We start from the raw sequence: 15,508 nt of genomic DNA, 5'->3' as shown, positions 1-15,508 counted from the left end.
TTTTTTTTTTTTTTTTCCCTCCCTTAGTTATAGCCAGCAGTGACATCACAGATTTACTCTGTAAGACTGCATGCATGCCATTAATGCTCTCAGTTTTGCTTGTTTTCTAACCCTAGGGAAGGCAAGGGTAGACAAATGCTGGATAGATTATAATTCTGGTTACATGTTATTTAGATTTCCCATGGGACGTTTCCTATTATAGGAACCACGTATCAACCAGTGATACCACATTACAGAGCAGAGACTGGTACAAGGTGCAACAGACACTAGGATTTAATTCAGCATCTCTGCCACACTTAATTAGTGGTGAGGATTACTTTCTGTTACATGAAGAAAAGTGTTAAGTAGTTTCTTCTGTCTGAATGCCAGTGGGCTCGCCACCAAAGCTACTCACCAGTAGGCGGTGCTATAACAAAAGCAATCAAAAGAAAGCTGCCACACTAGACTGGCTCTGGACAGAGACTGGCCTGATGGGTAAGGCAGAAAGCCTGGAGGCTGCCTACATCTGCTAGTACATGGCTGATCCAACAGGAACTGGTGTCCGGTGTCTGGGCCCCAGCAAGGTCATCAGCCTCAGGAGCTGGGCTCACTGCTTCCCCTTCCTCTTCACTCCCATTCCCGGCAGTCTGGATTCCACACAGGACCCTTTCTCCTTAATGCCTGCTGCGCAGACAGCATGGCTTCAGGGGTCTTCAAGGATTAATAAAGTGATTAAAGTTCAAAATCAACTTCAGGTTTATAAGCCCCTTTCCCTACACTATTAGAATGTCTATTGGTGAAAAGTGAATCCATTCCTCTTAGGAAATAGCTGGGGAGGCTCCTCCATAAGAGCATGGAGACTTCCCAGCATGTCTGCACTTCTTCAGTCCCTTCACATGGATGCAACATAAACGCTTCTCCTCTATAGTCCTATGTACTGCAAGTCCCCAACGGGAACTTCTATCTCCACGGTTCTGCACATGCAGTGTGCACAATACCTCAATGACAGGACAGATGAGATGTAAACGCTGATGACCTATCCTGCTATTCTCTCCCATGTCTGCTGGTTCTGCTGTGTGGCTGCCTCAGAGGCTGTCATAGAGTATACAATTACTGACTCTGTTCACCAGCCTCCACAGTTTTTGACCCCTCTGGAAGAGCCACACTGTGTGCTCTAGGCCTCCTCCACAAAGATGAACTCTGCCCAGAGTTGGGATTTAAGTACTGATGAATTGGAAAGTCAGCCCAGCTGAACAGGAAATAAGGCACTGGGGAACACTAGGGGCTTGTGCGGTTTCTATGTGACCTATGCCCCACATAGTAGGATGCACAATAAGGGAGGGAAGGGCTAAAGAGTCAGGCAGGATCATCCCCTGGGATGACTTCCAGTTCGAAGGCACAGGGCCTCAACTGGGAAACACAGCTCTTTCAGCTACTGTGTCCAACACTGTGCTGGAATGAGCTAATTCTTCCTCTGTGGCCTGGTCATTGGTCAGGGCACACCTGAAGGGAGACAGACGTGGATGCCACCTGTCTTCTACACACAGCTAGTTGGTAGGTACAGCAGAGGGTGCCATTGACCTGTTCACATGAACTCCTGGAAGAGCTAAAAGCCATCTTGGTTCTGTAGGAGGTCTGCAGGTTCTCTGCAGAGCTCTCCTCTATGCCATCTCCATCCAGTCCTCCCTCAGTGTCTACCTTGCATAATAATCAAAAGAAAAGGGTAAGAGCAGCTGTGCATACGGTTGACCAGAAGGTCAATTTCACTACCTCATTCATTGCAACTGAACTTGAATATTAAGGAAATAAACCCCAAACCATAATGTTGGTTAATCTCACCTCCACCTATTCCTTCCAGTCCTAAGCTGGTATGGCTGTGAGACACGCCTGGATGCTGAGACAAAAGCAGATGGGTCCAGTACTTGTAAATTTCATATTTATTATAACAAAAATTACGACATGTCCATTTGGGCATTCTGCTTCCATATAACTCTGGATGTGTAGATGGTATGAGGGACTCTATACAGTCATGCTGATTGTGGCAGCAGGAAGGAACACAATTAAAAAGTGTCTGTAAAAGGTTCTGGGTTCCCGAGAACAGGGCCACGTTATCTGCACAGAAACACGCTGTACATGGCCCACACTGAAGATGAGCTAGGTGGGGGTGGGGTGGGGAGGCTCTTCAGAGCGAGTAAGGAGTCAGTTATTTAGGCTGTGTCCTTATGCAAGACTACAAACACTTTAAGCTTCACTATGTAACACTGAGATATTTACAATAGAAATTTCTCAATCAACTGTTCTCTCAGAGAAAATTAGTGAGTCCCAGTGACTTAAGTCACCTGACAGAGTAAAGCAACTCCTAGGAGTTAGTCTCCATATTCTACAAATGTCTATCATTTTCAAGACAAAAAAAAAAGCTTTCCCCACAAAGAAATACACAATTACAATATTATTAAATCATTTAGCAATGGCAACTTGCCCTGCCTTCCAAACAAACAAAACAACAAAAAGCCATTTTTAAAAATATTACATTATCATTAACTGTTTCTCTGTAATATATTAAACCTTTTGTTCTTTGTCTTTACACAGTTGATATGTTAGGGAAAGAAGTTAACAAATTTAAATCATATTGGTAAAGTGTCACTAGAAGAAAAGTGGTTAATTATTAAAAGTAACCAATACAAAGAGAACCTACAGATGAGCTGCAGAGACAGGTGGGGCAGTGTCTGGGAGAGGGCATGAAGTAACACCCTGGTTTAATGTGAGCCTGCGACTCTCTCCATCTCTCTGGTTGGTTTATTGTTTAAGACAGTACTCAGGCTGGGTCATAGCGGTGTGTCGTAACAGTCTGGCAGGTGATCCATTTGGAAGTGCCGCTGTGGCTGTGGCTGTGGCTGTGGCTGTGGTGGCTGTGGTGGAGGTGGCAGCTGCTGCTGCTGCTGTTGCTCCTGGTGATGTTTCATGATTTCTTTGACTTCCTCTTCCAGCTCTGGGGGTATGATAAACTGATCATCTGGATCTGGCTGAGCAGGGGCTGCAAAATAGCCTCCTGGCTTCCGGAGAGGCGCATCTGCGGCAACCTCTATCACATTATGGCTCCTTTCCTGGGGAGCTACAGAGCCATTAGCCCTGCGTCGTCCAGTGGTTCCCATGGCCGAAAAGTCTGCCTTTTTGGACAGACCAGACTCATCCTCATTGGCGCTGATGACAATGCCCTCATCACTAGCCTCGGCTGGCACCTGAAGTAGGTGCTGCTGTCTCTCCTTCTCCTTGGCCCGGCTGCAGTGGATGTCCACTTCCACCTCAACCCGGCTGCCGTTGCTGAACACACCCTCAATGGGTTCTTCATCATCACTGTCAAGGCCGTTGTCAGAGAATGCACTGGAGAAAGTAGCACTGGACAGCTGACGTTGGAAGGAGTTAGACAGGCAGACAGGGTGGAGCATGCACCGCTGCTCGTTGGGGTAGGCAGGGCTGTTCTCATTCAGGACTCCAGAGGGGGGCTCATCAGAGGCTGTGGAGCCCACCTCGCTACTCATCTCGGAAGTAGACAGTTCACTGCTGATCTCAGATGCCATGCCACTGCTGGAGGATGGCACACCCAGCCCATCTGAGGGCCGGTCCTTGATCACCATGTTGACGGAGGGTGGGAAGATTCCGGGGCTGGGTGGTGGCATGCTCCCTCCAGCACTGAGCTCACAGCAGCAGAAGCTGTCTTCGGTGACACTTAGCTGCACCACCACAGCACTGATGCTGTCATGGCAGCCATAGCTCTGGGCCAGGGTGCATAGTTTCTTGGCAGCGGCCAGGGCATCTGGTACGTTGCGCACGGCTTCCACAGCCTCTTCGATGGATAGGCTGTCCCACAGCCCTTTGCTGCCCAGGATGAAGAACTCATCCTGTGGAGTCAGAAGCACCGACTGCACATGGGGGCGAGGCACCACACTGGGGTGGAGGAAGGTGTAGCCCAGGATGCGTGTGGACTCTGTCACTCCATTGACCTTGCCATCCTAAAAGAAGAATTTTCAATAGACAGTGAGTGCAGTTCACATGCTGCTATCAAGCAGGCTCCCTCTGGGCCACTGACTGGGTCATAGGGCAGTGTTGGACATCCCAAGCAGGAGGCTCACACAGCCTATATGGAAAGGCTGAAGTGCAGACCCGGGCTTGTAAGGAGCAACAGAAACAAAAAGAACCCTTCCTTTAACAGGGACCACATTTACACTAGGTGGTGAGTCTCTTCGTGACAAGCTGATGTCCAGCCTCACATGGCAGGCATGCTTATTAAATCTAGAGAGGTAAGGCCCAGAGAAACACCCAGGGCAGGCATAGTTCAGCCTCATAACTGTCCAGCAGCACAACCAGCACGGGGAAGGCCTAGGGAGTCCTGTGTGACCCACGTGTGTTTGTATCTGAGTCCCAATGCTCATAGATTCGGAGAGGCAATGTGAACAGAAGTACCCATTCTTAGGCTTTCCTTGAACCTGACCTACAAGGACAAATGTAGAAAACATGGAGCCCAGTCTTAGACAGTTTGTGCTATTTAGACCAGCAGCCAAATCCGGGCAATTTGCTGGGGGAGAAGATGAGTACTTTTAAATCTTAGCTACATGCGGCTGCTGTGTTCTCTATCTTCCAAGTGTGAGGGTCTCTGCCTTACAGCCACATCCATCCCCACGCTCCTACTTCTAACACTTCTTGCCACACAAGGTTCTGCAATGACAAATACAACTTTTGTGAGTCTCTGGACTCACAAGTGCTTCTGCAAGTGAACGCCCTGTGCTTCAGCTCAGTGCCCGCCTCCACCCGTGCTTCACGAGTATGTTTGTTCCTAGGTGCCTTTCTGATGTGACCTCACCAGCCATGCTTAGACCAGGGGGCAGTCTAGGAACTAAGATGAGTAAAACAGGCTTTCAAGCAGTTTGAAACTCCCTTGATTCTAGTAATGAAACCCTCCCCTGCCTGGTGTGGAAGCTGGCTACTCGAGCCACCCTCAGGCTTCTCCCCAGTGAGAACACTCACTGTTGAAGACTGAGCAGAGCAAGCAGAAGTCAGGAAGAGAAGCAGGGGAGAACACAGCTGCCCTACAAGCTCTGACTCATGCAGCAGACATCTTCCTCTCCAGTGTTGCTGCTCAGCTCACTATGTTCTGGACAGCAGTAGAGTGCCCACTCCCCTAACCTGTGCTCAACATCCACTTTAACCTTCAGTGCTGGAATAGACAGGGAACTAAATTTATATGTGTGCTCAGGTCCAGGGACTCATGGCATCTTGGTGTCCTTCTGGGATGCTCAACACAGCCTCCTTTTCTCTTCTGGACACTCCCCTCCCCCCTCACCTTCAGACAGTGCACTGCTCTGTGAATTTCACTGCTAAGAGGGGACTAGGTTCTTGTGAGCAGACATGTATCTATGGATATTTCCAGGCTACTGCTGAGTGGCCAACATATTGGTACATTAGCAAACAGAACTGCAAAAGCTAGTTTTCAAGTTTCATTGACAATGGATCATGCTATACTGTTATTCTAGTAGGTTTTTTTTTTTAACAGCAATATTATTACCATTTGGGACCAGGTAAATCTTTGTTGTGGGACTATGCCCACACTGTAACCTCTTTAGCCATAGCTAAAGCTCTCTACATGGCAATCGTGCCCCAGTTTTGATGATCAAATATATAAAAGGCCTTGTACTTTGCCTCCTGCCCCTGAGAACAGTATTATTCAATTGGAAAAACAGAAAATAGTTATATACTTATACAGAAACCATGGTTATTGTGTCAGACTACCCTTGTAAAGCAAGACAGGTGTCTGACATCCACTTTACACATAGCTGAGATACAAAAGCAGAAGTGTGATTCAGGAGTCTAGTTCTCAGCCACTTAACCAGTGCCTTTGAGATACCCTGGGACAGTACCCATGAAGCATTCCTATCGCCACGCAACTGATGAATGCCTTGTTATTCTATAATAAACCATAGAGATAGTCCTCAGTAATCTAAAGACAGCACCAAGGAATTTGCCTTGTAATACCATGGACTTGGAACGCTACATCTGAACTAACATCGTTTCCTCTGAAGACAAATGTTTCCCGAGGGGTGCCCACCAGGGGGTGCTGCTCATGTTCCCCTGGTGTCTGAGGAAAACTGGCTCCTCACCTCAGTGATGATGGCTTTGTGCTGCTTAATCCTCTTCCGCTCTTCTTCGCAGCTCATGATGTATGACCTGGACAGAGACAGTGGCTTCCCATTTCGACAGAGAACCGTTTGGCACTTGCCAACATTAGCAGAGGTCAGTGTAAAGGATCCTCCCAGGTCCACAGGGTCATGCTTGATGTGACAGAGGACAGCAGCACCACCAAGTTTCTGCCCAGCAGTTCCCAGTTTTCTGAACCCAAAGAGAAGGGTGAACACTCAAACACCTTAACATTTTGTCCATTCAGAAGAAAGATGACACCAGTGTACAGGCCCAGAGATTAGACTCAACCCTGTCCAGCAAAGCCACTCAGCTTCCAAGAAGAAAAAGGTCCCTAGAATCTGACACTACACACATTCACATAGAGAGATTTCTGCTCATATGTGGTAGGGAAGGGTCACCTTTGATTAAAAGCCACATCGCTGGTCCTGGCCTGTTATGTCTAGCCTACTGCTCTGCATCAGTTATACAGCCCCAATACTATATTCCAAAACATGATGAAAGTGCTGCTTCTCTTCCTACCCAGTTCTCTAAATCTTCTCTATTCCCACAAAAATCTGAATAGGTACATACACGGTATGTCCATGTGTGAACTGCACACTGAGCCTAACAGCCATTCTTCTGAAGAGTGCTCACCACCATTCTTGTCCGTGCAGCCAAGACTTTCTTTTCTTTCTTTCTTTTTTTAGATTTATTTATTTATTTATTTATTTATTTATTTATTATGAGTACACTGTAGCTGTCTTCAGACACACCAGAAGAGTGCATCGGATTCCATTACAGATGGTTGTGAGCCACCATATGGTTGTTGGGAATTGAACTCAGGTCCTCTGGCAGAGGAGTACAGTGCTCTTAACCTCTGAGCCAAGACTTTCTTGATCAGTACTATTTGTTCTATGAAAGCTACAGGGACACCATTCCGATATCAAACACCAAGTATTTTTGCCTTATCCTCCACTGTCAACTAACCTGTGTACTTATTGAATATTTGTAGCACCTATAAATACTGACCATCATAAAGAGCAAAGAACTTTCATCAGAGGTCCAACCAATGGTCATTCCTCCAAGCCTCCCGTAATGAGCCTTGACAGTCATAAAAAAACAGAAACAAAAAGGAAAAACTGCCCCTCTTAGTTAGGGCAGGAAAGACGCTGAAGCACTGTCAGAATCTAAGTTAAAGAACTGGGAACAGAAGCAACAGAAACCAGGGACACTTAGACACACACATTTGACAACTAGGCACAATGAATAGGCAGTTACTCTAAGGACTGAAGTGCTGCCTGGTCTTATAAGCCATTAACTAATAGACAAAAGTCACAGAGAAGACACTGCAGGTCGGGCTGTTATAGGATTGATTCTATGACCAGATCTGATTGGTGCATGCTTCTAAGGAAGCACAACTTTCAAATGCACAAAGACTGGTGAGAAGTTGTAACCAGAGTCTGCTAGAGACCTATGTGGATGGTGTGTGTGTGTATGTGTGTGTGTGTGTGTATAAACATAGTATGTGTATATGTGCATCTATGTCTGTGTGTGTCATATTTCCTGTCTTCTGGGACAAGGCAGTAGCTGAAACCAGAAAAGTTACTATGTCTGGTGGCTGGGGCATCTATGGGGGGTCTCAGGAATCTGCCTGTACAGTCTATTGGGCCTAGGGGTTACTTTACTTCACCTCTATGCACTTTGGTTTCACAAACAAGATATGAAAAGTAGCAATGCATATCTCCCTGGGGGAAAAATTAGGACATGTAAGGTAGTTAGAACAATGACTTTGCTAGCTTTTACTATTGTGCTCAATTGCTGTCTGCACCTACTAGAAATCTGGCAGACAAGGCGAGCATTGGAAGCAAGAGCCAGAAACCTGCCTGCCTTGGCTGCGCGTGAGGCAGATGCAACTGTGGAGGCTGCTCAGGGCAGCATTCCACAGCAGGCAGACACTGTCTATTTTGGTACACAGCCACCATCTCTGTCCAGTTACCCATGGGGAGAGGAAATAAAGGAGAGAGCTCATCAATGTTGCCATAACCTTCAAAGCACTAGGATATTTATCACCAGAGATCCTATAGGAGCAGGGTCTGCAGTACACTCTGCAGTAGGCAATTCCTTAAAGCCCTCAAGGTGACAAAAGAAACATTTTTTGACTGAAGGAACCCTCATAGCACGTGACCCAGAGAGTTCAAGCCGCAGTGGCCAGTTATTGCAGTGACCTAAAGCCTTGGTGCAGGTACAGTGAGAGGGAGGCAACAGCCCGAAAGTCAGTAATACTTGCATCAACACTGAATAAGGGAGAGAAGGTAGCATACAAAAATGATTCAAAACTACTGTAAAATCTGAGCCACTCAGTTTCAAACCAGTGAAAGCATTTCCTATTGGTCAACAAACTGGAAGAGAAATGATCCATCCCAGAGAGAATTCCATAACCCATACAAGAAGATCTATAGAGCCCATGGTGTTCCTCTGGTTGGGTGAGGCTGGGTGTTGTAAATGATGAAAACATATTACCAACAGAGGCCATTAATGCTCAGTTCTGTGAGAAATGAGATCCTTGTCACTGACTTATGAAGGAATATCAGTGCATCTCAAACTGAAGCACAGTGCATCCCTGACAGTGTCTGAGAGCAACTGCAGCCCTCAGCCACACATGCACTGTGATCACTGGGCACCAGCTTTTCTGATAAGAGAGAAGCATCAAGCGAGAGCAAGAATAAATAAATAAAATAGAAGGAGGAAGAAGGAAGAGAAAGAGGAGGAGGATGAAGAGGAGGAAGAAGAAGAGGAGGAGGAGGAGGAAGAGGAAGAAGAAGAAAAAGAGGAGGAGTAGGAGGACGACGAGGAGGAGGAATAGGAAGAAGAGGAGGAGGAGGAGGAGGAGGAGGAGGAGGAGGAAATAATCATTTACCTTTGCATGACTATGAATGTATTGACCATGTATTCTTCTTCATTTTTTGTTTTCTGAAGCTCTTCAGCCAAAATGTCACTCATGGTGCACTGGAGAAGGTAGGGCACCTCCACATTCCGGTCTCCATCAAACACACCGTAGAGGGCCTCTCGGTTGTCACGGAAGTTATTCACAGACAGGGCTGCAACACATAGCCTGCAGAGTAAAACACTTTTGTGATGAGCCCACTCATCGTCTCCTTCTTATGCCCAACATAATTCATTTATTCTCATTCTCTGCCCCCCTAACCCAACCCAGTGCTCCTTTTCCCTGCTTAATGGAGGTTGGGTGAATGGAGCCTGGACAGTCTGTATCACTGACTTCTGCCTTCTCTCACCCTTCTCCTCCAGTTTTAGTATTGTTAAAACAATTTTAAAGCTTACAATTTTTAATTCTTTATTTTCAAATGTTACATGTGTGAATGTTTTGCCTGTTGCCTGGAGCTCTAGGTGGTTGTGAACTGCCATGTGCTAGAACTAGAATCTAGGTCCTCTGCAAGAGCAGCATGTACTCTTAATGTACCATCTCTTCAGATCCTATTTTTAAAATTTTAAAAACACTCATTTTAATTGTGTGTGTGAGAGAGGTGGGGGTGAGGGTTGTAGATATGCATGCAGATGCCTGTGAGACTAGAGGCACCAGACCCCTGCCCCAACTGCAGTTACAGCAGCTTTGAGTGGCCTGACATGGGGGCTGGAAGTCAAACTGGGAAGGGAGCTTGACTCATCTGCAAGGGAGCATAGTTGCTCTTAACTGCTGGACCTTCTCTCCGGTTCCAATTTTACCTTTAATGGCAATGAAGAAAGGAAGAAAGGAGAGTAAGAGACATGAGAAATAATATTAGCATATAATTTCTAACCTACATATTCATACATTAAGGAGAACAGCCACACGAGAAGAAGGGGCAAGTACAACACGGGAGCTCCAGCATCCAGCTGCTGATGCTGGCCCTTCTTATTCACGGGAGCTCCAGCATCCAGCTGCTGATGCTGGCCCTTCTTATTCACGGGAGCTCCAGCATCCAGCTGCTGATGCTGGCTCTTCTTATTCCTTGGGAAAGTACAGAGGCTACAGGAGAAGACATGTCGGATGGGGAGCACCAAGCCATTGAGCACTAGAAGGCAGGATCTGCCTCCAAAATAAAACCAAGAAGCCAGGCACAATGACACAGGCCTGTGACCCTAGCACTTGAAAGGCTGAAGTGAGAGAAGCAGAAGTTCAAGGTCAGCCTGAACCACATGGAAAGATCCTGCCAACAAACCCCACAAAAACACTAGCCAAGGGAAAGAGAGAGTAAAAAATGGATTTGGAAGGAGAGTCAGGGCACTAGAGTGTGGGGGATGATATCAAACAGCTTAATATAGAGGAACCGCAAGAGCCTTGAAAAGACAGACAGGAACTTTACACATTTTATAGTTAGAATTTAACATGTGGTGAGAACTATGCACCTATGGATATAGAAGCTCAACAAACTATAGCAAGAGTGATAGAAAAGAGTGACTTAGGGGCACAACAGAATCAAATCGCTAAAAACCAGGAAGAAGGGAGGCAGGATGCAGAATAAAGCCACGCATGGCAGCAGACTGCTTGTGGCAGAACCACAAAGGACATGACTACTGCAGAAGAGCTTCTTTCAAGTACTATGTACAGTCTAGACTCCCAGCCAGTGAAGAACAGCCTGGGTAAGTGACGGCTGATGACATTTCAAATGCGTAATAAAGAATGTCCCACCTGAAGATGTCACTGCAGAAACACAAAGAGCAGGACAAAGGAGATCTGATCTCTACAGAACAATAAAGTACACCATAATGACAAGTGGGAAGATGTCTTTCCTTGCCACAGTGGGACTGTGCACCTCCACATGAAGCAAGAGATGTTGCTCACACTCACAATAAGTAGGATGTCTCCTCCCCTGCCGCCTTATGGCTGGCTCAAAATGCCTATGGTACTGATGCTGAGAAACACTAGTTCAGAAAGCAGAACACTAAGCTAAAAATGTGAACAGTACATTTTAGAATCTTTTAACAAATAAGAAAGGAAAACACAAGGAAACAAAGTCTAAAGGTAGATGCAGGAGAAATCGAGATGTTCCTAATGGTGTGAAGTGATACAGAATTGGAGGTAAGCTGTAATAAGTAAAAGATTACAGTATAAAGACATGTGCTCAAGCACACACACACATACACACACACACACACTAAGTCATACACATCCTAAGCAACACAAGCTGGGCATGGTGGTACACATATTAATCCCAGCACTCGGGAAGCAGAAGCAGGCAGATCTTGTAAACGCAAGGCCACCCTGGCTTACAAATAGAGTTCTAGGATAGCCAGGGCTCTGTTACACAGAGAAACCCTTTCTTGAAAACAAGTAAACAAGAAAACAAACATAAATAAGAAAGAAAGCACACAAAAAACAAATAGTAAGTTGAAATTTAAACTTATGCTATCTTCATTAGATATACATAAAAGACCTAAATATTACCTCCAAAACCGGAAAAGTCAAACCAGATAAAAAAGCAAGACGTGACTATATGCTGCCCCCCCCCCAAAAATGAGCATTTAAAATACAAAGAGGAAAATAGGTTTAAAGTACAAAAGTTAAACACCAGCATACCACCTTCTAGCCATGTACCTCGAAACACTTGCTACCTGGGACCCAGAGGCTCCAGGAGACTGGATCCAGGCAGGCCTCCTACATTACCCTCATTACTTTCACCCCAGCCCTGGAACAGCCTCTCCCACCCTCCATCAGCCTACCTCCATTCCCTGCACCTAGCCTAGCTGTTCTTATTCTTGCCCTCAGTCCTGTAGCCGCCTGCTTGCAGCTTGCGGTGCCCCCTGCACCTCACCTCCACCCAGCTCCCCTTGCACCTCACCTCCACCCAGCCCTTGTTCTGACCCAGGGTCCTCCTAGTCTGACTATCCCTGACTCTCCAGACATATACTTTTCTACTGCAGCCTACCTGTCCGTCCTCCTGGGGATCCTACCTCTGGATGTGGACAGGATCCCCTAGCTCTTTCCCATAGCCATTCTCGGCTTTGCTTCTAGCCCATCACTATTACTTTTGGACACTCACTGACCTGCAGAAGTCCTCTCTACCATGGAACCTACAGCCATACACTTTCCAAGGATCCAGAGAGGGCAGCAGAAACCAAGGAACAGAATGCCTGTTCCAACAAAGACAGGACCAGATATCAGTACCCAGAATCACCTCAATCCTCCTAATTCCAGATGCCTAGGCACTAGTGGGAAACCACAGACAAGAACAGTCAAGATGGTATGCTTTCACCAGGGCATGTAGCAAGCCTGCTACAGGAGACCCTGGGAAGTGAAGCACAAGACAAGGATTTCAAAATAGGTACCATGAATATGTACCTTAAAGGGCCTGAAAGAGAACATGGATAAATCACCCCAGGAAGGCTGTGAAAATACACAGTGGAATGCATAATGAAAACATTTCAAGACAGGAGAGCAGAAATAGAATCACCAAAGAAAACCCAAACTGAAAATGATAGATTTGGGGAAAGAAGAAGCCAAATATTCTTATTTGCAGATGATACAGCTCTATATAGAAAATACCCTTATGATCCACCTGGACACTTCTATAGATTAGAAACACTTTTAGCAATGTAGCAGGATATAAAACTAACATACAAAATCCAGTAGCCTTACTAAACGCAAATGACAGACTGAGAAAGAAATCTAGGAAATAATATTTTACAATAACCTCAACACACACACACACACACACAATTCTAACAAAGCAAGGGAAAGACTAGTAATAATAAAACCTTTAAGAAACTGAAGAAAGAGAAGCAGGTATCAGGAGGTGGAGAGATCTCCCAGCTCAGGGATGGGTAGAGTTAATACACTGAAAATGGCCATCGGACAGATTCAACACAATCCTATCAAAATTCCAACATAATTCTATAATTCTTCACAGAAATAAAGAGAAATTTTTAGCTTCATATAAAACACACACACACACACACACACACACACACACACACACACACACACACACAAAACCCCAGGACAGCTAAAACAATCTTGAATAATGAAAAAACCACTTGAACTATCACCATTACAGATTTCAAATTGTACCAAAGAACTATAGTAGCAAAACCAGATTGTATGGAATTGAATTGACAATATCAGATTTATTTATTTATTTTACTTTTTGACAAGCCAAAAATACACACTGGAGAAAAGACAGCATCTGCAGCAAATGGTGCTAGTCAAACTGAATGGTTGCGGGTAGGAATATACCCATATTTATCACTGTATACAAAACTGAACTCCAAATTGATCAAGGACCTCAACATAATGCCAGATACCCTGAACTGATAGAAGAGAACATCAGACTCTTCTGGGGAAGTCCTGACCTCATGCAGGAGGCGATTTCCTGAACAGAACACAACACAGGCCATAAGAACAGTTACCAAAGGGACCTCGTGAAACTGAAAAGCTTCTGAATGGCAAGGCACACCATCATTCAAAGACACTGGCAGGCTCCAGAATGAGAAGAGAGCTTCAACTACACATCCCACAGAGGGTTAATATCCAAATACATAAAGAACTAAAAGAACTGTACAACAAGAAAACAACAACAACAAAAAATTTAAAAATAGGGTACAGAACTAGACAGACAGTTCTCAAAAGAGAAAATGAAAAAGACTTGAGAAACACTTAAAAAGTGTTTAACATCCTTAGTCATTGGGGAAATGCAAATTAAAGTGACTTTGAGTGTCTATCTTAGCCAGTCAAGGTTAGTAAGACTCATGACAGCTCATGCTGAGTAGGAAGTCCGGAAGGAGGAACACTTACTCACTGACAGTGGGAATGCAAATGCTTACAGTCACTGTGAAATCAGGGTGGTGGTTCCTCAGAAAGCTTGGATCTCTCTACCTCAAGATCCAACACATTTGAAAAGGAGATAAATAGACAAATTCCTTGAATTGGATAAATTACTAAATTCATTTAAGAGCAAATACTAAAGAAAATATCTCATATGCTACATGAAATTTTGATTAAGACCAAAAGAAAATTCCAAACTCAACAACTGCTATTGTCCTCCAAACATTTAAGGAAGATCTAAAATCCACTCTGTACAAACTTCAAAAACTCTTCGCCCTTTCTATGAAGCTGATGTTACTGTGGCATCAAAACCAAGAAATGACGTGAGAAAATGCAGATCAACATTCATCATGGGACATAGGCTTCTTCTATAACTTCCCAGCAGCAAATGGAATTCCAAAGCATAGAAGAAAGTATCCATATATGATAAATGTGGAATTTATCTTAGAAATACAAGACCATGCTAACATTTTAAAAATAACCAAAGCTGGAAAGAAGACTCAGCAGTTAAAAACGCAAACTGCTTTTGTAGACAACTGGAGTTTAGTTGCCACATCTAGTGGGGCTCAGCTTCAGGGGGCACATGATGATTCTGGACTTGAGCACCTACACTCATCTTAACATAGCCACAACACACAGACATAGTCACACATAATTAAAACAAACAAACAAACCTGTGAGCAGGGTATGGTGGCACACACCTTTAATCTCAGAACTTGAGTGACAAAGGCAAACAGATCTCTGGGAGATCAAGGTCAGCCTGGATTACACAGAGTTCCAGGCCCACCAGGACTATATAATGAGAGTCATGGTGTTACTTGAGACAGTATAATAATAAAAATAAAAAGCAACCAAAGTAGTTCACAATATCACACTCAGAATGGAAAAAAAAAAAGATAATGTCTCATATATAGCAAATGCCTGTGACAAAATGTGACATCCACCTATTGAAAACCCAAAATACCATCCACTCACCCACTTCCAATTGGTTAGATCTTGTGCCAGCCGAAATGCTGGCACAAATAGAGTCAATGGTCTCAAGGCCCCGTCCCACTATGAGGAGCTACTTGCAGGGGCAGCAGTTGAGAAAGATCACTTTGTTTTGAGGGTGTGGCTCTGGCAGGCTCCCATGCTCCAGAGTACCCACCCACATCCACATATGGGTGGCACTAACTTGATTTAGGAGCTTATAAGAACAAACAAATAACAATAAATATAATGTTGGAGGAAGTCCTGTGAGAGCTATGTGGGAATCTGGAGGGAAAATGAAGGCTACTTATGATTATACTTCATTTTATGCATGTATGACATTCTCACAAATAAAGAAGTGCTAAGAAGATAGCTCAGCAGCTGGGAGCACTTACCGTTCTTGCCTAAGACCTGAACTCAATTCCAGCACTCATTAGTAACTGTGACTCCAGGGGATCTGATACCTCGTTTGACCTTCACAAGCACCCTGCATGGATGTGGCTCAAACATAAATGCAGGCAAAACATCCATTCATACACACACACACACACACACACACACACACACACA

The 15,508-nt window shown here is 44.9% G+C and overlaps 1 protein-coding gene across 1 annotated transcript in view; it reads right to left on the bottom strand.

The window, feature by feature from the left end:
- Window positions 1–1,898: 1,898 nt before the first annotated feature.
- The window catches only part of Phlpp1 (PH domain and leucine rich repeat protein phosphatase 1), a 213,732-nt gene continuing 200,122 nt past the window's right edge, over window positions 1,899–15,508 (bottom strand). The window contains exons 15-17 of the mRNA XM_031379886.1: window positions 9,068–9,262; window positions 6,132–6,360; window positions 1,899–3,989 (exon numbers count right to left, since the gene is read on the bottom strand). Of these exons, the coding sequence (XP_031235746.1) occupies window positions 2,805–3,989; window positions 6,132–6,360; window positions 9,068–9,262 (1,609 nt within the window). The 3' untranslated portion in view covers window positions 1,899–2,804. The remainder of the gene's footprint in view (window positions 3,990–6,131; window positions 6,361–9,067; window positions 9,263–15,508) is intronic.

Source organism: Mastomys coucha, unplaced genomic scaffold (genome assembly GCF_008632895.1).
Source record: "Mastomys coucha isolate ucsf_1 unplaced genomic scaffold, UCSF_Mcou_1 pScaffold1, whole genome shotgun sequence".
Classification (NCBI taxonomy): Eukaryota; Metazoa; Chordata; class Mammalia; order Rodentia; family Muridae; genus Mastomys; species Mastomys coucha.
This window is presented reverse-complemented; position numbering and strand designations above follow the sequence as displayed.